General features: G+C 37.6%; 1 protein-coding gene across 1 annotated transcript in view; it reads right to left on the bottom strand.

The window, feature by feature from the left end:
• Bmp5 (bone morphogenetic protein 5) overlaps positions 1-21,253 on the bottom strand; it is a 121,415-nt gene extending 100,162 nt beyond the window's left edge. The window contains exon 1 of the mRNA XM_050127291.1: positions 20,054-21,253. Coding sequence (XP_049983248.1) covers positions 20,054-20,543 — 490 coding nt within the window. The 5' untranslated portion in view covers positions 20,544-21,253. The remainder of the gene's footprint in view (positions 1-20,053) is intronic.
• Between the last annotated feature and the right edge of the window lie 3,647 nt (positions 21,254-24,900).

Here is a 24,900-nt window from a genome sequence, read left to right as displayed (position 1 = left end):
CAACTCAAACCCAAATGTGAGCATCAGTAACCTGACCGTATTCTAGACGATGCCCCGCTGCACACCCACGCAATAAGGAAGTTAAATATTTTAACATAGCAATTGTCACCACTGTGCCTTCCCTTTTCTAAGTTAAACAGTAAGTCGTTTATCCATTTGAGCTATATTTATCATGAGCCTACTGAGTGTAAGACACATTCATGGGGATTGGGATGACAGCAATGAATAAAATGAGCCTATCTTTAAAAAATTCATATTCTACTGTAGAAAACTGTAATTACAATGGTGAATAGCTGATGAATATACATGGCATGCGTTGATTAGTGCCATCCTCTATATACATGTACGTGTACACACAATATACACAGAGACAGAGGCATGTAAAGGCATAGAGAGTAATAGGAGTGTTCTTCCAGGTGACCAAAGAACTCTGAGGTGTGATCTAATCAAAAGACAGTGAGCAACACTCATCTATTTCAGAACAGTGCTCAGGGAACACGATGGCAGGGGTGTAGGTCCAAGAAAGAGAGTGGTTGGCTTCTGGAAGAACATCTCAGGGAGCATGCTTGCAGCTGTGGTCCCCCAGCAGAGTTGAGATAAAAGGGAAGACAGAATCTAGATCACTTGCAGAGCACAGGTTGGATTTTATATTTTTCATGATGGAAACCCTTTAAAAGACTTTCATCAAGTGTTCCTAAACCAATTAAGTGATTTGGAACAGACTCACAGTCTCCAGTCACTCCTTATTAACTTGCTGTAGTTTCTCCACACCTATTTTAAACCACGGGGACCAAAAATGAGAGAAAATAACTCAGATCTTTCTGAGGAACCAGGAGAACAGAACTACTTCCATCTACTCTTGGCAATCTGCTCATTCACAAAGACTCCACTCTGGTGAAACACTGTCTCTTCTTGAATGTATAGTCAAACTTTCAAACCCTTTGTGTGCATCTTATTTGTCAAGGTCTGTTAAGGCTCAATTTTTATTTTGAACTGGAGCAGAACTTCTGATTTATCTTTAAAAGGCATTTATTCTTTCTGAATGACTGGGATTCAAATGCCGGGTGTCATCTGCTAGCTTGGATCAAGCTAGAAGTATAATCCTATACTATTATATGTTATATGTAAGTATATTATATAGTACATATTATATTAATATTTAATATAACAAATATAATACCAAGAGAATATACTTCAACCTCATTTTCTCACTGGTTATATAATACTGGCTTGTCCAAACTGCAAGTTCCTCATAGTGAACTTACATTACAGAGTTTACAATGGTTTAAATAAGATACATGTACAGCCATTTTAAAAATATGATTGCAGCAGACATCTGGAAAATCATAGTTATTTTAAAAACTTTTTTAACGTCATGGTAAAAGATACACTGTCCAAGAGAAATCCCCTATCTGTCCCTTCTTTCTGTACAATCCTTACAGCCAGAGCACCATGTCATGGAATTTTACTACATGGAATTTTGCTCACCTTGTTATTTCGATGGAAATGAGGAAAAGGAGCTATTTATCAGTTTGTTTGTTTGTTTGTTTAATTTTCCTTTCCCCATCCTAAGCAGCTAAATAGGTCTTTGTGTTGTATCTTTTAGGGGATTAGTTGTGTTTATGACAAAAAACAGAAGCAACTTCTAAAAACAAAACAAAAATCAAACAAAACTTTCTGGATTGTCTTGGTACAGATTGTGCTATACACACATTGAGGGAGGAGCGGGGTTGGTTAATGGTTTTAAGGGAGACTGGAAGGAAGGAATGGTAAGCAGAGTCCAGTTAGGGGTCCAGCAGCACCATTTTCTACTTGGAGGTGGGAGGCAGCCCTGGAAGAGCTGTGGAGAGAGAAATGTCAGCAGGGTTACAACTGGGGCACCACTGGAGAGAAGTGGAGTGGGGCCGCCAGACTCCAGAGGACTCTGTGGGTTTGGGATGTGTGTGTGTGTGTGTGTGTGTGTGTGTGTGTGTGTGTGTGTGTGTGTGTGTGTTTAATGTACACTCCACTTTTTTGTTTTTGAGACAGGTCATTTGCCCAGGGTTGCCTCCCACTCACTGTGTAACGCAGTCTGAACTTGTTTCTCCTTGTCTTAACAACACCCAAGTCCTGAGATTCTAAGACTGAACCACATGCATACCTACAAGTATGCTCTAAATATTTTTTTACACAAATCAGTTCTTGGCTTTGGCCTTTTGGTTCCCTTTTTCTTGGAGAGAAAATTATTTAGTAGTGATCTAATCAAATCTAACCTATTAGTAAGACTTTATCATTTCTGTTAACAGCTCATACTTACTCCAGGGACCACTCTAAGCCAAGGGTGGTTAAATTTAATTAATAAATTAACAAAGAGTAAAGACCAAATTCCGCTATAGTTGTAAGCATGACCTATCGCATAGCAGTTTCTTGTTGCGCTAGCATTTCTATCCAGACCCGCCTGCTTCATGAATATCCTGCTGTATTCAAATCCTACACTGCATATGCTGTAATGACATTGTAAGACTTCATAACACTGAGTATAGTGTTACAACAGTCTACGTTAAGATTTGTATCAAGATTAGTAAATGCCCTGTTCTTCCATTTATCAGTTACTCTAATTTCAAAAATGAACGTCTTATCAGACACACTATTAGCTTTAAAATGCCTGCTGTTGTTATAGTTAAGAATGTATAAACATATACTTATATGCATACAATAACAAGTAGCAACCAAATAGGGGGAGGGAGCATGAATTTGAAGAAGAGCAGGAACGAGTGTAAGGGAGGGTTTAGAGGGAGGAAAGGGAAGGAGAAATGTTGTAATCAAATTATAATTTCAAAGATAAAAATAAATAAATATCTACTGTTAATTTATGATATTTATATTCTGAGTTTTATTGAATGTCATCACTTTTTTTCTACTAAGATCATTGTGGGTAGGAGGTCAGCCTATGAGCCACTCTTGGTCTGAGAAAGAGGTCTGTTTTCTGTAGAGAGTTCAAAAACAGGAACATGGGCAATCAGACTCACTGTGCTTTTTATCGTTATCCTGCCTCAGAAACTCTGGACAACGTCAGTGATAAAGCATCCCTTCTAGTAGAAAAAATGTGTCGGTGCAAGTTCAAAAATTGCCAATTGGCACATTTTGGTCATTTTTGTCTTAATAAACACTGCATTCTTTGGAAGCTTACAATGCAACATAATGACACAACGAATAGTGAAGAATTTAATTACAATTATATCTCTTTATAACAATCACTATGTCAGTCATTGTTTATATGAAATAACCAGCAATATAAAAAAGCCAAAGAATTCCAAATAATTATGAAATTATAACCAAATATAATAAAACCTTACTATGAACTGTCTAGTGAGGTTATTTTAGTAGAATATTTTCAAATGTGAAAATTTGAAAGTTTCTAGAAGCAATCTAAAGAGAAAATCAGGGAGTGGAGAAACAGCATCACTATTTAAATAAAGCACATGCTGCTTTTGCAGAGGTCCTGCGTTTGGTTCTCAGAACCCATAACATAGTAAAAATGGCCATTCTACAAAAATCTATATACAGATTCAGTGCAATTCCCACCAAAATTTCAAGACAGTTTTTCACTGATCACAAAAGGACCATTTTCAGTTTCATACAGAAACACACAAAAAAAAAAAAAAAAAAAAAAAAAAAAACAGGATATCTTAAACAATCCTGAATAGCAAAAGAACTGTTTGTTGGAAGTATCACCAGCTCCAGTTTCAAGTTGCACTGCAGAGCTATGGTAATAATAACAGTATGGCATTGGTACAAAAAAAAAAAAAGATACAACGATCAACTGAGTCAAATTGAAATCCCATACATAAATCCTATACAGACACCTAATTTTTTATAAAGAAACCTAAAATACACCCTGTATTTCATCTTAAACAAATAGTTCTGGTTAAACTGGATGGATGTCTGTAGAAGAATGCAAATAGATCCAGACATATCCTCCTGCACAAGACTCAAGTTCAAGTGGATCAAAGACCTCAATTTAAACCAGATACACTGAACCTGATAGAGGAGAAAGTGGGGAATAGCCTGGAACACATTGGCACAGGAAAAGACACTCTGAACAGAACACCAATAGCGCAGGCACTAATATCAACAATCAATCAATGGGACCTCATGACGCTGAAAATCTGATGTACAGCAAAGGGCATTGTTATTCAGATGAAGTAGGAGCCTACAGAAAGGAAAAAGATTTTTAACAACTATACATCTGATAGACAGTTAATGTCCAAAATATACAAAGATCTCAAAAAAAACTAAATATCAGAAAACAAATAGCCCAATCAAATATTGGAATATAGATATAAACAGAGACTTCTCAAAAGAGGAAACTACAATGGCTGAGAAACACTTAAGGAAATGTTGAACGTCCTGAGTCATCAGGAAAATGCAAATCCAGACTACTTTGAGATTTTCATATAAGAACAGGCACCAGAATGACAAAGATCAATAAAACAAATGGCAGATGGCTCGTGCTGGGGAGGACATAAAATAAGTGGAACACTTGTTCATTGTTGGTGAGTGCAAACTTGTACAGTCACTATGGAAATCAGTGAGGTGCTTCCTTGATAAGATGTGCTGCCTCTGGATCCAGCTGCACCACCTTTAGTCATATACCCAAAGGATGCTTCAACACACCACAGAGACACTGCTCAGCCATGTTCATTGCTTCTCTATTCATATAGCCAGAAATTGGAAACAACCTAGATGCTCCTCAGCAAAAGAATAGATAAGAACATGTAATACATTTATACAATGGAGTATTACTCAGCCATTTAAAAAGATTAAATTCACAGGTAAATGGATGGAACTAGAAAAAAAATTCATCCTGAGTGAGGTAACCCAGAAAGACAAGTATGCCATGTATTCACTTAACGTGTGGATATTAACTGTTAAGCCAATGATAACCAAACATTGAATAATTCAATTCATAGAATCATGGAGGTTAGGTATATAGAGTAAGGGACTTGGGGTGTGGACATATTGATCTCCCTAGGAAAGGAAAATAGTTTTGGAATGATGAGTGGGGGGTACTAGAAGGGGAGGGTCAAGTGAAGATGGGAAGGAGAGATGTGGACCATGGAGGGAACACAGGAGAAGACAACTAAAGCTAAGGTCCATTTAAAGAGTAGTGTGGCAACCTAATGCGGTAGAAGCTTCCTAAAATATACATAAATGGAGGTAATCTAAATAAAATCTCTAAATAATTAGGGACGCATAAGCCAAAATGGACATTTCTTGTCACCAGGTGAAGCTTTCAAGTTGCTGGAATTGGGTTACATCAAACTGAGTTGTTGGCCAAAGAGGTTCTATGGGAACCCCTAAACAACCTAGGCTGTTGCCAAGACTATATATAGATTGTTTGCTCTCCGCAAACAAACAGCAAGATCTCATTGCTTAAGACAACACCCATAGAACTAATGGAACATGGAGAAGTTGACAAGTGCCTATATAGAGCCTTGTGCTACCATCTTTGGCACCGGAAGGAGCTCTGCACACCTACCAAAGGAGAAATGTAAACCCATGAGATGGAACTTGTCTTAATTAGGGTTTCTGTTTCTGTGATGAAGCACCATGACCAAAAACCAAGTTAGGGAGGAAAGACTTTATTTGGCTTACTCTTCCACATTCCTTCACTGAAGGAAGTCAGGACAGGAACTCAAACAGGGCAGGATCCTAAAAGCAGGAGATTCAGAGGCTATGGAGGGGTGCTGCTTACTGGTTTGCTTCCTATGGCTTTTTCAGCTCACCTTTTTATAAAAGCCAGGACCAGCAGCCCAGGGATGGACCTCCCACATTGATCACTAAATGAGAAAATGCCTTACAGCTGAATCTCATTGAGGCATTTCCTTAACTGAGACCCCTTCTTCTGATGACTCTAGCTTGTGTCAGGTTGACACAAAACCAACCAATTTGGAATCCATACCAGACTTGGGTGACCAAGAAACTGATACTACATAACCCATAAACACGGGATAACCAAATACTACTGTTCTAAAAACTAAAATAAGATAACAATAAAGTGACTCCTAATGACATTCTGCTACACTCATAGATCGGTGCCTTGCTCAACCATTATCACAGATGCTTCCCCCTGCGGGAGATGGGAACTAATAGAGATCCACAGCCAGACATCATGCAGAGAGTGAGAGACCTTGGAACACTCTGCCCTAAACAGCATGTCTCCATCACACTCTCCCTCAGGGATGAGAGATCCCTGCAGAAGAGGAAACAGAGTCAGCACCTATGAAGATTCCTTGTCTCACAATGTCATGGCATAGCTTTTCCCTTTTCTTTAAGTTTTATCTTAGTATCTTTAATTTCTATTTTCATTTTATTTATGTAATTTTTTTCTCTCTCTTTTTTTACCCCAATAGGTCCTTTGTGTATTTGTTGTTTTTATAGGATTCCTTAGTGTGTGAATGAGTAGGTCTGTTTTCATACCTTCCCTTGGGCTCTTTTTCTTGTTTGTTTTGTCCTATTCTGCTAGATTAGCTTTTGTTTCATCTTATTATATCTTATTTTAGTCAGTTAGTTAAAAAGCAAAGAGAAGTTTCCTTGATGAGCAATGAGAACTATGCTTATCTGTGGATCTAAGAATAATGTTTAGGATATAGCGAGAGTTTACACCATGTAGCAAAGTGGTCGTAGGTTCTCCTTCAAGATCCCTAGCATACTTTTTTGTTTTAATAATTTATTTATTTTTATTTTATGTGCATCGGTATTTTGCCAATGTGTATATCTGCGCGAGGGTGTCGGGTTCCCTGAAACTGGAGTTACAGACAGTTATGAACTGCCATGTGGGTACTGGGAATTGAACTCAGGTCTTCTGGAAGAGCAGTCAGTGCTCTTAACTGTTGAGTCATCTCTCCAGACCCCTTGACACACTTTTTTAAAAAAGTAATATTTTAAAATAAGTTAAAATGAATTTGTTCAGTCTTGACATTTATGTCAGTCATTTGTATTTCTGTGTTCATTTTGTGTAAACAAAATGTACATAATTTGAAAGTTGTACATTTAATGTCATTTTCCTGAAATTATAATATATAATTTATCCATGATTTTAAAAAGGCAGGGATTATTAATCTTGCTCCCAAACATTTAGTTGATAAACTATTTTAAATGTTGGTAAGATAACACCTAACACCTCTCATTCTTTATTCTCCCTGCTTGCTAATGAGAGCTAAGGGCAACTGGGTGAATTTTCTTTGTGCATATCAGCCCTTTGCTTTGGAGAGTATTTTTATTCCAAAAATATTTTCTTTAATACCCTAAATCCCTGTCTTTAGTTAATAAAAATGTGTGATGTGTGAGGAACGGGGAAAAAGCACTTACTTAGCATGTGTGCAACACAGGATAATAAGCTAGCTTAGTTAAGAACCCACTTTTCCATATCCATGGCATTCGCTCTAACTCCTACAGCTAGAGACACATACCAAGAGCACAGCTGTCAGTGTGGCCTAGAACACAGAAGTGGTTTCAGCCATAGCTAGTGGCTGAGACCAAGCCCGTCTGTTTCTGTCTGAACAGGAATTCCCAAATTTATAGACAGCCATTGTCTTACATCCTCTGTTTCCACTCTAGCAAGTTTCTCATGAGATTCACCAATCAGTCTGGACCAGAGAAGCCGAAACAAGACAGGAATCTCTAGCTGCAGACCAAGTCTTCCTGTGTGGCCTCTGTACCAGCCAACCAAGTGGGAGCCATTCGGCCACTAGCTGATTTATTCCTTCCTCCCCTCTCCAGCCAGTCCTTCAAGGCCAATTGACTGTTGCTTCCTGTTTTTGCCAAATATTACTCCTTGTACATGCCAGGTTTGTCTCTTAAATGTCAGAATCAACAACACAAATCAATCATAGTTTTGTCCCTTGTAACTGGCAAGTTATATAGCATTGTAAGGACTGGTACCCTCAGTCTGGCTACACAGTACTTCCTTCTGTCTCTGCTTCCTTCAGAAGGCTATAGTCACTTAACTCCTTAATCGAAAGTCTATAAGAGTTAGACTTCAGGACTGGTAAATTCATTTCTAAAGACTTTTTTCCTTAAAAGAAATACAAATTTCATGTTGTGTTTTCATCTTTATGTCCTTTATATTCCATATGCAATAAAGAACAGTGTTGGAAAACACATGGAACTTTTCAGAGGTGAAGCAATTTTCCTACACGCCATCCCCCTAGCATTAGTAAGGTGGGCCAATACAACAGTGAACAGTCTGAGCTCTCCCTCCTGTATGTCCTATTTGCAAACCTATTACACCTGTGGCAAAGTAAGGAATGCTTGCTATATATTTAAGACAATGGCTAAGTGTCCAAAAGAGGAGAAATGATTAAAAATCATTAAGTTCTTCTTCTGCTATTCCACTTGGACAATCTGGCATTTTGTAATGTGAATTATTATGTTGACACTAACAACTGGGGTTGGTGCCCTATAATTTAAGGCAGGAAATCACTGAGTAGATAAAGGTCTTTAACACTAAACACGAATACCTGAATTTGGTTCCCAGGTTTAAGATTTCCCCCTTGAGGAAAAAGTATTCACACACACACACACACACACACACGCACACGCACACGCACGTACACACACAAATAAGTAAAACAGGAAAAAAGCTTTTTAAATCTACAATTTGCTGCTATTTTGTTCCATGATGATAGTCAATTATTGGAAGAGAGTAAGACAGTAAGAATACTGACCAATTTTTCTTAACTAGTAACTAGTAACTACTATCCTCAATGTCCAGTAGCATGAGCAGATTCAAGGAAGTACAGGGAAGAAGTCCTTAGGCCAATTCTTGGATTTTTTTTTCTTTACAAGTTGTGGAATGTATTTCTACTGACTCATTATAAACCGAAACTGTATCGACTTCATGATATAAAGTACAAAACAAACAATGACAATAATTTAGTTAACAATAGAAAGCAGGCAAATAGCTTAATCAAATACAAATAAACAAGAAAGGTGGACCCAAAGGCCAAGATAGATCAAACAACTGAAGGTTGAAAAATTAGATGTTCTTTTGCCCTTATCTCTGGAGGAAACACAAATAACTTTGAGTATCTGAACTGAACCTATCTGGAACACAGAGTTGGGATTCACAGTGGGATGTAAGCCTGTTAGGATATTTCCCTAAACTCTGTGGCAGTATGGTTGGTTCCTCCACTGCATCTTGTTCTTTTTACTGAAAGGCTGCCTTGGGTTTTGTTCAACATAATGCACTTTTGTAAAAAGGGGCTGAGATGTGAAAAATATTTTTTTTATTCACAGGAGGTTAATTCAAGCTAGCTATTTAAATAACAATACAGCCTTTTACAAGTCTGCTAGTATGCTTAGTTTCACTCAATATCAGATTTATTTAAACATTTAAAGTAAAGAGATAAAATTTTAATGTTAAATATGTGATCTTAGTCTGTATTTTAAGAAATATATTAAAAACTGGGGGGAAATATTTTTAGAATTTTTATCAAATCTATATTTCTACTCAATGTATTATAAAATATTGAGTTAATATAAATACTATGATATAAGTTATGTAGACTTCATGAATAACCTTTTTGGGTAATTTGAGGAGAAACTTGCAAGTTCCTAAACTGTTTTAAATATTATAACAGTTATTGTAACTTATACAGACTAACAAGGACTTAGCTGTTATCTGGGGAAAAAATTAGTCCAAACAAATAATCTAACAAAGTCACAAAATTGAAGGCTAAATTCTAAACAGAATAAATGTGCAATAAGGTTAAAACAACAGTGAGAACCCTCTGAATGAGAAAGCATAAATTCAAAGTTAATCTGAATTACAGACAACACTAAAGTCTCCAGGATTTCATAATTATTTGAGCATCATGGTTTTCCTTCTTGAAACTCAGAAGTTTGTTCACCTAAAATTTCATCATAGGCCTGTCATAAGAACTCAAGATCAAAAATCAAATTGACTTATGAAAATATACATTAAAAACTGCCTATTTTTCTCCCTCTTCACAGGGCCATTTAAAGAATGTCCATTTTCTTTCAATCAAGTGTCTTTCCGTTGTATAACTTCAGTTTGTATTCTCTTCCCCAGCTGAGGGACATAGTCTTGTACCTTGTAAAGATTTGTCACTTGTATCAGTTTAATAATAATTAATGCTGATTGTCCAGTAGCCAGGCAGGAAGTACAGGCGGGGTGGCCAAAATAAGGGAATTCTGGGAAGAGGAAAGGCTCAGTCTGCAGTCATCACCCAGATGCAGGGGATGCAAGATGAGAATGCCTCACTAATAAAAGGTACCAAGCCGCGCAGCTAACACAGACAAGAATTATGGGTTAATGTAAGATGTAAGAGTTAATTAATAAGAAGCCCCAGCCAGGAAGCAGAAAGGCTTGGTGGAGGAGAGGCTGGAATAATCTCCAGTGTTCCCCCTCAACAAGACCCTTCGTCCAGTCAGCCTCATATCTAAACTAACCACCCACCGAAACAGTGCATGAGCCCCTGTTCACACATCACATCAAACCCTAACAGTTCAATATGAAGGCAGTCAGTTAAACCTGAGGCTTTGTTTTCTCTTTCTCTGGATAGAGGAAATGTTACATAAGTCTTTCAAATTCTCCCTGATGCATCTACTTGCCAAAGCCTGGTGGACTGTGGACCTCTGCTAGCCTTAGACTCCTCGGAGTCTACTCTAATAGTAATTGCCACAGAGGATATTCGTGGACTGTGTTCCTCATACAGGTTCGCAAGTCTGTGACGGTACTTGATTAAATCCAAATTACAATTTTCTTCTATGATCTCTACTTGAAAGGACTAAAAACAGTTATAATAAAGTGAAATGGTTTGATTGAGGATATACAGAAAGCTGGTATACTAACAGGCTCCACGAAGCCCTCATGCTTTAACCCTATTGGCAGCAAATGAGGAAATAAAACAGCCTCCTCTTCCTCACTCAGAGTATATCTGAGGAGCATTAGCTGGCCCGCTTAATGGGCCATTTTCCCTGCCTCCACGCTTGCACCCAGTTACTAACATAATTACTTGCATTAAGTTCAAGTTGAACTGTCTTTTACCTCACATTTAATATTGAAAGAAAAATATAAAATTTGAGGCTGCGTAGATGGCTCCACATTTTAAAAAATTTATTGCTCCTGCAGAAATCCCAGGTTTAGTTCCCAGCCCTCACAGGACGGCTAAGAATTGTCTAGAATGCCAGTTTTGGAGGATCTTACTCTCAAATGCTTTCCTTGGGTACCACATGCACACAGTACACGGACAGACATGCAGGCAAAACACCCATAAAATAAAGAAAAGTAAACACATCTTTTTTAAGAAATAAAATATAAAAACTTAAGAAATATAATAATATCTAATAAATTTGAAGGACTGTCCTGGGATTGAGCGTTCTAGTCAACGTTTCTTATGATTCAAGGAGAGAAAGGTAGTTTTGGCCTCCAGGCTCAGGGGTTGCTTATTTACAAGAAACGCGTAGCTGAAATACCTGATATTCTACTAAATTCTGCTTCTGTGACTCAAAAAATTCTACCTGGGGAGAGTGGAGGTTCAAGCAAGAAAGACAATAATCCCAACTTGCCTTACCATAGTGTTATGTTTTCTTGCAACATTAATTGTGGAATGTGAATGCTGCATGTGAGAATATTCTACGACGGCCCTCGGAATTCAAGCTCTAGCGCACAGACGTGAATCATGTGAAAACAGCAGCTGAAGGTAAAGTTTTGGAAGGAAAATGTGATGCTCCCCACGCTTGCCCTCCCTGACTGTTGCTCTCTGGTGTGCTCTGGACTAAATCTGCTGCCTGGGTATCACCGTGTCTTCCTAAAATTGCTATTTCTCTTTTTTTATTAGCAGCTTTGGGGATTTTCCATTCTTGTTTTATCTTTTCTAAGAGTTAATTAGTTCTAAAGTAACTTTAATGTTGACATCGGCATCCTATATACAATTTACAGATTTTTTTTCTTTCCCCTCCCCCAGAATGGGATGGTTGCCTTTATCAGTTTATTTTCAACTCCTGAAATAATTCTCTCAAGAGAAAATATGATTCTCCCGTTTAAAAGACATAAGTTAATTTTTAAAAATTTCAACATGCATGTAACTTACACTGAAAGTAAAGTAATTCTAGAACTCGAGGGACCAAGCATCCAATCATTTGTTTGTGTGTGTGTGTGCGCACACATTTTTAGTGTGGACCTCAAGATCAGCTCTTTTCCGCATTTTGCCACATATTGCTGCTCTGCGCTCTGCACCATGAAGATTTGGGGGGCTGTCAATGAGTTCTGTGACTATCAGTAAGGAGCATGAACGGGAACCATGGCTAAGAATACAGTCTAGGAATTTATTGCTTGCTTTCCTTCCCTACTGAACATCTGGGGACTGGCTAGATGGCATCTTTGTTCCCAAGGCCACAGTGCCCCTCAAGGTCCCTTTCCCATACATCTGCCCTGCAAGTCTTTTGCGAACAAGTTTTATCATCTGTCTAAGAGTCATGAAAAGCCCTGAGCTGGGCTGGGCTACTGAATTATCGCCTACATTGTGTTGAGAAGATCTGACTACAACAGTATCAATAGTAATCAAATTGCCCTCACATGATTCAGCTTACAAGTGTTTCCTCTCTGGGACTCTGAACAAACGCTGGGGTAATACAGGGATAAGAAGGGTGTGGCTCATAAGCAAATGCCATATCCAGGCTCTGTGTTGTGGGTGTAGAGGAGAAGGGCCCCAGGCCTAGTAGAACCTTGTCTTTGATCTCATATTCCTCTGGCACCATCTTTGAATTGCTATCCACTTCTAGACAAGGACTCACTGTTTAATCTCACACTGTGATGCACAGAACCTATAACTATGCTATAGATGCCGAATCATGCAGTATAATAACAATCACAGATGCCTGTCTATGCCTTCGTGCAGTGGTTTACAACCTGTGGGTCATGATCCCTTTGAGGTGACTGTTTCACGGGGGTCTCATATCAGATACTTACATTATGATTCAAAACAGTAGCAAAATTACAATTATGAAGTAGCAATCAGATAATTTTATGGTTGGGGGCCACCATATGAGGAACTGCATCAAAGGATCACAGCGTCAGGAAGGTTGAGAACCACTGCTTATGTCTTTTAGAGACTGTGCTTGAAGATGCATGCACAGCAATCATTCCATCCTGTGATACCCAGTGACAGACAGAGCCACCGAGCACTCCACCGGCTTGCTCAAGGCTGCACTGCCTGCCAGCTTGAACCCTTGGTTCCAGGTAAGGCAGTCGAGCTTTCTCGGTGTCATGTAACTCCGTGATGGACTCATAGAGAAGGCAGCACTTACATTTAATTTACAAATGAGTCTTAAAAACAGGAACTACCATGAACTGACATTCTGGAAGGAGTGTGTTTCCTACGCAGGAAGGCAAAGGGCAGAGTCCTAACTGTGAAAGAAGCCTCATCACAGCAAATGACGGAACCTGAACTTCTCTTTTTTTTTTTAATATTTATTTATTTATTTAGTATACAATATCCTGTCTGTGTATGTCTGCAGGCCAGAAGAGGGCACCAGACCCCATTACAGATGGTTGTGAGCCACCATGTGGTTGCTGGGAACTGAACTCAGGACCTTGGGAAGAACAGGCAATGCTCTTAACCACTGAGCCATCTCTCCAGCCCCCTTCTCTTAAAATAATACCAGTGATCGTGATAGAAGTGTTTTATGAAGTTACAAAAAGTAATGTTTTCCTTGTTCTGACACATCCAATAGTCAAATAAAATCCAAATATGGTTTTACAGCACTCAACCATGCCTTTCTTAAGGTATACACTCATATATATACATATATGTGTATGTATGTATGTATGTATGTATGTATATAAACACTTACTGGCTTGGCGTGGTGTGTGTGTATGTCTCTGTGTGTGTGTTGTGCATGCATGCCACAGCATGTGGATGGAGATCAGAAGAAAAAGTAAGGAAGTTCACTTCTGTCTTTCTACCATGTGCATTTCAGAGATGGAACTCAGTTTGTCAGGGTTGGTGGCAACTGCCAAAACTTACGTGTGTGTGTGTGTGTGTACATATGCATACATACATATATTTTTTCCTAGGAAGCTCATTCAATATTAGCAAGTTGTTAACACCCAGTTCTAGTAATTAATTAAATAAACACAGTATCTAATATATACTTTAATTATATTCAATTTGTTTCTAAAACACAGAATTATTGCTTGCATGAAGAGGACCTTTAATATCCCTCTGCTTATGAAAAGGAGGATGAAAGGATATATTATGAAGATAAGGATATCTTAGAAAGTATAGACTTGCGAGGTCTTACTTTAACTGCTGTGATACCTATTTTAAACCTCACACGGCTTTGCTATCTGTCACACGATATTTATTTAGCTCTTTGCCTGCTGAGCAGAGAGAGGACAATGAACTTTCTTTGGATATATTGTTGTTGTTAGCTTCTTTTCTTCCAAAAGTACTAAACATTACTCTTACTAATCTACAGATCCCTTTTCCCCACATTTTAAACACTCTTTACACTAATAGATTTTTCTAAGTTTTTAATTAGAATCTATCCACCCCTGTTTGAACAACTCTCATACAAATCACAAAGGTGACTACTTGGTTATGTGGATCATTTGAAACATTTCTGGGGGAATAGGGAGCAGAAAAGTCTTCCCATCATTGTTTTTATCTTACTGTCAAACTTGGTGAGCTGAACCTTAAACATCCCAATCTCACAACATGAAAACAAACCCCTTTCCCCTCCAAATGAATGAGCCCCCTGACAGGGCTGTCAGGCTTTAAAGGATATCTTAGCCACGGGTACTATTTTAAGAGATGAGCAAAGAGGGGAAACCCCGAAGCCTAGCTCATAAAATATGAAGGGAAGGTGCAAAGAAGACCTCATAAATACTACTTAGAACAAGGGATTCATTGTTTCCTCCAGTCCTGTGAGTGGCTCCTGTGATCTCAGGCCTTGTCTCTGTGTGCATTAGCGAAGCCTCTTCCTTTGACCTGTGGTTTGTTTGTTTTTTTTTTTTTAAGCCAAACTACTAGATTATTTATGACGGCACATAGTAGCTGTTCTGTGTGTTCCTTGTGCACATATACTGAGACATATGCTTTCTTTTCCCTAAGTCAGTATTTCAATGCAAAAGGGTGAAAAGGGTTTTTTGCTAGAGCCTAATGTCATTGGAATATCATTGGGGGTGTTCAGTTAGCTTTTGTGTCAGCCCGAGAGGGACTGAGGATGTCCCGGCACGTTCTCCACCTGCATACCTCAAAGACCAGCTTAGAACAACGACCTCATCTACTGCATTTTTAAACTACTTTTAAGAAGTATTTTATTTCTTTATCAGCCTTATCTACATGGTTTTAATCTAGCTCATTATTGCCTCTTGAGAACTTAATAAGGGAAATAATTTCTTAATATTGGTGGTGTTGGTCTTCATCAAAGATAAAGAAAAGTTGGATGGGAATCGAATGTTGAATCAGCTTTCTTCAGTGCTGTAGTCTTTTCAGTCTTTTACTTTGGTTTACTTTTTTTTTCCTTTTAAATTTTAATCATCTTTAAGAACAGTAAAGTCAAAAAAATCAATTAAGTTTTGTCAAAGCGATCCTCAAATAGAGTGGATAAGAGGAAGACAGGAAGGGGGTGTCAGAGAAACCATTGCAAGGGACAGCAGAAGCCAGTGAATTCTAACGCCCTGGGGTGCTCTCATCCCTGTGGGTGGAGGCTGCAACTGGCAGATCGTTACCTTTTCCTGCTCAGCTACTGAGGAAACAGGAGGCTGTACCTAGATTCTCAAGCTGGAACTAATTGATTTTCAACTAATCTAAGCCTTTAGTTATAAAGAAAGTAGGACCAAAGGCAACTCCCAGGAAGGGTGGGAGCAGTAAAGACAGCATGCCAAGAAAGCCTGGGGCTCCAGAAACTGCAGAACTAAAAGGGGGAGAATTAAAAGTGTTGGGGTTGGGGCAAAGGGTGAGGAAAGAGGGTAATTATAGACAGTGAGAGCCGGAGGTGGGCTTGGGACCTGTCCAGCTCCTCCCAGCTGTGCGTCTGTTCCTTCCTAATTCCAAAGTTACTTGCCATTAGACTTTTGAAACTGACTTTTTCGTAAATGACCATTAAGATATTTTTTTTCTTATACTATATTCATAGTAATCTCCCTCTGGGAGCTGCCCCGGTTATTTGGCTTTAAGAACCTCGATCTAGTTGTCTTGATTATAAAGGAGAATGATTATTGATGAAGAGGGAAAAGGTTTTTGTCCTTAGCAATAATTTAATTTTTCCTTCAAACAGAGGGGGAAAAAAAACCTTAAAGACAACTCCCAGTTTTGCCCAATATCGGTATTTCTTATTTTAGACATAATCCATGGAAATGTGCCATGGTGGTTTAAGTCACCTTTTCTCTCACCCCATCACTTATATTAAACAATATTTTGTGTGTGTTTATGGATATGTTTATATTATAGCTGTTAATGATTCTGTTGGAGAGACTCCATACCATAAGCAGCACCTTTACAAAGATTGGTACATAAGTTCCTCTCCACCAAGTATTTGATCCTCCAACAACACCAGTAAATACCAAAAGCTTTCAAAGCTGCCAATTGATGACATAAACATTATATTTTTTCTAACACAGGGGGTTTATTTATTTTAAGAAGGGAGCCTTAATTTAGTTCCCTGTATTGTTCCTTTTATATCTAACATGTTATAAATCATGAAAATGCTAAATACTGCATCTATATACTTTATACCAGTACACTAATGTATATGCTTAAAACATGTATAAAAAGGATTTTAAATCAACACAATGAACCAAAAACTACTAATAAAAACAAATGTTAGTTTTTACTTTCAGAAAAATTTATGTAGGTAATGAATAACACAAGTTTCACATTTTTATGATTTTCTCTAAAATATTTAGTCTTGTATCATTTAGTACCATTAAATAATTAGATAAAACATTGCTATCTAATTTTTAAAAATAATTTTCGAACTATCCAATAGGCATATTTCCCAAGACAGGGATTGTACTAAAATATTAAAGGTGTATAATCTAACTGTTCATTTGTATAAGTACTTCATTCACAAACCAAGTAAACATTTAGGAAAAAGAGATATAAAAAGTAAAAAAAAAAAATTACCAGAAGAATATTTGTGTTCCCCATAAAATTAAGTGCTATCAATTCAACAAAAATCTGGCTGATATTCAACAATTTGTGGGTGGGGATTTAATCTGGAAAAATTTCGCACTGTAGCAGGAACTAAATTTGGTCTAACTGTTTAGATTTGCTTCTTTAAAGTGAAAAGGGGGCTAAAAATCATTCAAATGTGAAATAACAAGTTTGATTTACAATTAGATGCTTGTATACCCTAAGTCCTGTTGCTTATATCTCATTTTTATCTTCTATAAATAATAATACTTTTTCAATTTATCAAAACAATACCAATTCACAAGAAAGTTTTAATATCTTGTTGGATATGATTCTGGGTCTGGATTAAGTTAGTTATGAGAAAAGTTACAGATGCCATCCACATACTTATACACGCAGGTGGCTTCCTCAGAACACGCCCCCTACTGTACTAACTGAACTCATTTGGACTTGGTCTGCACGACATAGAAATCTTTTCAGATACTAAATAAATAAATATCTCCTGAGCTTCATGAGAGTGTGAAACACAGTGAAGATAATATATGCTGGTGAATCACATGGAAAACATTGAAATTTTTTGTTCAGTTTATAATGATATTCTACTCTGCTTTTCAAGTCTTACACGTGGAAGAAATACGGAAGTGAGCCCAGGATAAGAATCCATTTTTTGGTAATCTCTTATGAGATTTGGGGATTATTAATAAAGCAAAAACATATGGTTTGTTATTTAGGAAAACAGCACTCATCACTTGTTTAGGCATGATCAAAATAAGGCTTATGAAGTTTAAATCTATTATTTCCTAGAATAAATAAACAATTATATGTTCTGATGTAAGTAACAGGCTTGTAAACAGTTGTGCCATCATCCTACGACCAACACAAGAAAAATACCATTAACTTAAAAGCAAAAATATCACTTAATAGTAAAATAGGGTTCTAGAAATTATTGAATAAACTGTTTTCTATTTGCTTTGTTTTCTTATTTTATCTATATTTACAAAACATCATGGCATACAACTTCAAAAGTCTAATTATTTTATAAAATAACAGTATGTATCTATTGAAAATGATCAAAAGATTCAGTTTAATGAAACATACTAAGACAGATTCGTGACTGAGCTGTTTTTGCTTAATCACAAATTTAGATGCGCTAAACAAACAACTGAATTTGGTCTAATAGTTTAGATTTGCTTCTCTAAAGTGACCAAATCAATAAATAATTTAAAGGTAAAAATGATGGGGTTTGATGTATAGTTAGACGGTTACATGGTCTAAAATCCATGTAAGGTGTCTGCAGCTAAACACAGTGATTTCAGTGACCTACATTTAGCCATGCTGAGCAAAAGCTGTTCTATTGATATTAATGTGACCCCTTGAACTAAAAACGCTGAAAAGCAACATGTTCTACAAGGAATATTTTCAGGTCCCTTCAAGCCAATTTCGAATTAAGTCCTATTTGAAAGCTCTTACTCAAGCCCACTAATTATATGTACAAAAGAAAATGCCACGAGAAAGACCTGTGGAGCACCTGGCATGCAATGGGGGATGGCTTTCTAAAGCTCAGCACTAAAAGCTTTGTCCCTGGTAACACAAAACACATGATTTAGTAAGCCCCTTATCCTTCATGCCAGGATTGCTAAGAGTGAATGACCACAGCACAGTAAGAAACATACATTACAAACATGGCCACATGTCCCCAAGAATAACTGGCATCTGACTTTTCAAAAAGTATTTCCTTTGAGATAGTATACAAGGATATTTTTTAGTAGGTGTAGAGCAAAATATTTTGAAGTCACCCCAGATCACATTTTATTATAAAATTTTAAAAGGTATTACTTTATGGGGACCTTGACTCTTTAAAATTTATTAAATTTGTTGGTTAAATTATTATGTCTTATTATTATTAGTCTTATTATGTTCAATGTTACTTTCCTTTAAACGTCTAAAGACAGTCAATTCATCTTTAGTTTGTACTAAAGTATTTTAAGTTAAAATGGCCCTTGTAAAACCATTTTAAGTAGGTAAACTAATATTCCTGTAGAGGGAATGCTAGGCAGGGATCTGCCATTTGAGATTGTCAATATTTAAAAATTACTGCAAAGCAGCAGCACTGAATAAAAGACAGTTTTAAAAACCTATTCCTCGATATCCTGGTTGATATTTATAAAAAATTATCAATTAAATATATTTATCTCAAAGGGGAATCTGGGATAGATAAATACCATCAAGGCAAGTTCTATATTTATCTTGCCAGTGTCAAAAATCAATTAGGTATGACTACATTTTAATCATCACACTTAAGGGGTGTTTCAATTAGATTAAAATTTCTTTTCTAAGCTATTTTTTCATTGAACTCCCTCGATTGTTAATATTTTGCAGTTTCATTTGATCTTGGTTAATTTCATTTAAAGATTTGTGCAATCATTTCTTCCCCTAGATGAAATTTTTAAGTAGCATATGAATATGTATTCATACGTTCTTTAAATTACTAACAAAAATGGTTTGGAAAGTTACTTTTATTTTCCCATACATAAATATTGGTCTCTTCCTTTCTTCATTTCTTTCTTTTTTCTTTTATGCCCAAAGCATTGCTTTCCTTATAAATTTCCCTTTTTATAAATTGCCTTTTATGCACATCTTTAAATTAAATTTAACAGGCTCTCAAAGGACCAAATTCTACCCAAATTGTGACCATTTAATTTTAGCTATCCACATCAAATATATGTGACTCTGTAGCCTAAAGCATAACCTTGTATCAGTGTTAAAAAAAATGAAACAGACGTTATTGAGACGTTTATAAAATAAATGTATAAACACGGCCACCTACCAAGAAGCTACTTTACCATTAGAAAAAAAATTCCTCTTTATAGTAATAGGAATGAACAAATAAACGAACAACATACCTAAGTTGACAAAGCTCATGACCATGTCAGCATCATTCAGAAAGTTGGTATCGTGTAGGCTGGCAAGAGGAGGGCTCTGGGTAGTCAGCGGAATCCTTGGAGACAACTGCATACGATGAGCATACCCATTGGGAGAGGCTGGGTAGCCCTTCCTGGCCTCCTTGGCCTCTCCTGCCAGGGATACCCTCACCAAGTATTCCGACTCCTCAGGATTTTCTTCGCTGGCCATAGCATTGTACAGATCCAGCATAAAGAGGGGTGCAGAAGATGCTTGCTTTCCAGGTGAAAACGGCCTGGGTCTGTGGGGCAAACCCAAAATAGAGAGAATTTCCCTCTGTATTTCCCGTCTCTCATGGTTCCGCAGTCTTCTATAAATAAAACTGGAGTGAACATGATTGTCTCCCAGACCTCCTTTTGCATAACCCACTTGAACCCAGCCGCACCAGAGGAAGCCCACAAGACCCCTAAGTAAAAATACGGTCCAATGCATTTTTGTACAAAAGCAAAAGTCGGTATTTTTAATCCTTCTTGTCCACTTAAAAGTAGTAAGAATCCCGGTTCCTTGGAGGCACGCTTGGTCAGTAGCTGTGAAGCTGTAAAAACAAATTTACCTATTCTTCATGACAGTGGTGTTTCTGAACACAACATACTCAGTCCATTTTCTTCTCCTGTTTTAGATATTTGCAGATACGTCAAGAGTAGTGATTGCTAAGAAAGCTGAAGTTCAGATTTCTAATTATCCACAGTTGTTAAGGACTTTTGCAGTATTGATGTAGCAAGAGCTGGCTAAAATGATTCGATCAAATAACCTATGCATTCCTATGTGAATGTATGATAATCAGGCTTTGGTATTTGAACTGACGAAAGCTGGTCTTCGGATAAACTGTAGCTCCCAAGTTCTCTTCACTCCCTCTGCCTTCTTCTCAGTGCTTGAACTCTTTCCAAGACAAATCCTGAGGTCAGAATCACAGATCTACGCTGGTCTGCACCTTGCTGTTGGAATTCTATTTGTCCGGCAGCCTAGTGATAACTTCAACATCTCTTGTATGGGTCTTAGTGTGAAACAAGACCCAAGGTTATACTGCTCAAGTAAATGTATTTCCCTGAGTTTACTTGAAATCCTTCCTGTAAATCCATTCAATCTTTTCCTCCTCCTTACAGTTAATTCCACCTCCAGCAGGCACAAATATACCAGCCCTCTTCAAGAGAGATCTAAGGAGAAATGTAAGCACAACCCTGCTGGGAAAGAAGAGGCTTCTCATTGTAATTTGAAACTGGTAAAGCAAAAAGAAGTTAACCCTTTTGCTACCAGAAAAGCCTCCATGTTCGCAATTTTAGAACTATGCATACAACATACAACAGTGTTGTGTGGGGTGGACAAGCTCCAGGGAGGATAAAAGCCAGTTTTCAACTAGCAGACTGAAAACTTTGCCACCCTTCCATCCAGGGTGTTTTAGGTCTTTTTAGAGGAATGCATTTATTGCACTTCTATATTAAGACTCAGGTTGTAGCAAGTTAGCTTAGTATGTCTCGGTTCCATACTTGAGATTATTTCAGCTTTTGAATGTCATTAAAAAAATTTACTTCTTTAAAAACTGAAAGGACAAATTTACAATTGGAATAAATGTATTGATTCTTAATGACAACCAGCTATTTTAAAGCAAAAAAAAAAGTTGACAATGAATCATTAGCAAATATATTCTTCTCCAAAAAAAAAAGAGTAGCTATAAAAATTCTGAAATGGGATTGGATAGCTTTTATTTAATTGTCTATGGAAAAGATTTAAGCAGAAATTTGAAATATATATTGAAATATATATTGAAATAGAAATGTCTAATATACAGTATCTTCATTCTTAACTTTTACTTCATTACAGCCCAAATGTAAACACAGTTACAATGAGATATTTATCGCAAAGCGCACTCAGTACTTTGATTTAAGCTGTGCAAATAAACCCCAGTCGTGCTAAAGATCAAATACCCTGCGTGACAACACACAGATTAAAAATAGAACCCCTGAACTTTGATGGGTAGAACAGAGAAAGTGTGCACCTTTCTAGGATGCCATACCTAATCTGAGGAAATGGGCAAAGTATGTGTTTATCCTTAATAGTTAATGCCTTTAAAATTTGGAAGTCTGCAATGTTTCTCTGCCTGCTATAATTTTCTGCTCAGGCACGCATTTAACCTTAGCGTTTACAGTGCTTTCATTGTCTGGGACAGCATTCCGATAGCAAGGTAAATTTATCGAGTGAATTCTAGAACTGTGGTGAGACTTTAATGGTTTTTTTTTTTTTTCTTGGCCTAGAGGTGTCTAGTTTCTTGTTTAATTTCTTTTAACATATTTCCTCTGTGTGAATAAAACAGCCCTATTTCTCGTGGTCTTCAGTTCATTGGTGAATGCAAGACACTGAAAGGGCTCCTGAATCTGATGACATACGTCATTTCTCTTGTACAGATTCCCTAGGAAAACTTGACAGTGCAGCTGGATGTTTACCTCACTGAGAACTCTGCGTCATTACAGGGTGCCACAGCCTAGTCAGAGCAGCAGCCCGATGCTGACACACAGGCATGGTTTTCAAGAGACACCACAAGGCAGGGAAGCCATGCAGACTTGCAGGGACCAGATCCCATTATAATAAGCAACGGCTTGAACTGCTAAAACTCCTGAGATTTATTTGCTTTAGCATCCAAAGCAAACAGCAAATTTTGGTCGTCAGTACAGATTCAGATCAATCGCTCCTCTGCGTTTATAAAACACGTTACAGATCAAGTAGGCTATAGTTTCCCTCTGTATTTTAGAAGACATTTTCAAAGCTGTGAATTTGCTTTATATCTCAAGAGCACAAAAGAGTTACAGAGTAAAATCAGCTGCACTAAAGGAAAAACAATTCTTATTACAAAAGTATTGATTTTTCCCCTAAGATACACTTGAAAAATAAAAATAAGACTGAATGTTACAAGTCTCAGAAACTTTTCCAAAACCATAATTTATAATTCCAGTCAGGATAAATGTAACTTAATTGCTTACCCAGGCATATATAGCTTCCATTGTATTGGCATTAAGTTGCTAGCACACTTGATCAGATTTGAGTGTCTACTCTACCCCTATCTCCCTTCCAATACAGACTAGACATAGCCCACATTTCGTCAGAACATCAATAAGAGGAGAAAATAAGAAAAAATATTCTAAGACTAAACAGGAAGTGCTAACTACTCCATGAAAAGTAAGAACCATTTCAGTTGACAGGAAATGTGTTTTGCCACATCTCAGTTCCCGCATAGGTTTATACCTGAGTGTTTGAGAGCAACTTGAAAGATAAAGTAGATTTTTGTGTGTGCAGACTAGGAAGGATCCTCATGTCTGAGTGCCTATGAGACAAGGGACTGGACACACAGAAAAGAGCAGTGAGATTAGGAGAAAGACCTGGCTCATCCAAAGAATTATTCTTAATGATCACCAAGAGGCATGCCCACGAAAACTCCCTCCCTCCCTTGTCACTTTGGCACAGCCCAGCAGCCTCTCCACAGGTCACCCTCCTTTGCAAGTTTCTTTTCCCCCTTGAAATCTGATGCTTCTGTCTCTGGGTCCGGGAAGCAATTTTACCCAATTTACCAACGTCAGCCTTTCCCAGTTGCTCCAAAGTAACTTGTTCGCCAGATAGCAGAAGCGTTTGCAGATCTTTTTTGATCTAGAGCTTCCTTATCACTCTTGAGCTTGGGTTGTTGCCATTTTGATGTAGAAGCAAAGTATCTGGAAGGAGTCGTCAGTAGGGATCTATAAGACCATTTAAGTGGCTGGTGGAACTGGCAGCAAACAGAATTCTGGGAAGGCATCTACAAGAGTCCATTGTGTCCAGAGGAGGGCAGAGCAATGCTGTAAAACTACTCTCAGACAGGCTTTGACTTTTTTGTTTTGGATTGGTTTAGTTAGGTTTTTGGTTTATTTGGGTTTTTTTCCCATGGTAGCTTGAAAAGGATTATAATCATGGGCAGTCTTCACTTTATCTGATCGATCATCAGCTATTAATTGAAAACTAGGAAATAGATAATAAAGATAATAGAATTTTGAAAATGTTGTTATTGTTGAATAGCCAGGATTATATAACAAGATTTTTCAAGATATTCTCTAGTATATGTTTCTAAAATTGTTTTATATGAGTGTGAGAGAGTAGGTAATCATTAGAATAGTTATTTCTTGAGAAAACGAAGCAACAACGAGCCATTAAAAAGCAGACGTTCTTAGTGAAGCATCTGTCTCATGATTCCATAACTACTGGATTCCAGTTCTGTCCGTGTCAGACAACTAGCGTGACTTAAAAGAGAAAAGAAATGTGTAATGGGTTACATTCACATTCATAAATCCTCTGCTATATTATTACAGGGAAATCCTATTGAATTAAAGCTACCCTTGGCAGATGTGATTAGTTTCTATTCCTGTCAGCAAATACCTCATTCTTTTGAACGGCAATGGCTCGTTTTCTTTATGCAATGGTTATCTTTGGTTGTCAACTTGACAGGATCTGGGCTCAGCTCAGAGACACGCGTCTCAGTGAGTCTGCAAGTGTCCACCGGCTCATTAATGGAAGGAGAAAGCATAACCCCGGAGTGAGCAACCTTCGATGGGCTCTCTAGATACAAAGTCCTGTTTCTTACGCTTGACTTCTTTCCTTTTTGGTACGTGCATCTACTCTGCAGCAGGAGTAGCAGTTGCTGCTGCTACTGCTGCCATCCTTTCTGACAATCAGAACCCAGATTCTTCCGTCTTTCGATGTGACCCGAAGACCAGCAGTTCCCCGGGAATCCTCAAGCCTTCTATGCCATACGGAAACTGCTAAGGAATCCATA

The sequence above is a fragment of the Alexandromys fortis genome, unplaced genomic scaffold (assembly GCF_014885135.2).
Source record: "Alexandromys fortis isolate MF-2015 unplaced genomic scaffold, M_Fortis_MF-2015_v1.1 scaffold_22, whole genome shotgun sequence".
Classification (NCBI taxonomy): Eukaryota; Metazoa; Chordata; class Mammalia; order Rodentia; family Cricetidae; genus Alexandromys; species Alexandromys fortis.
This window is presented reverse-complemented; position numbering and strand designations above follow the sequence as displayed.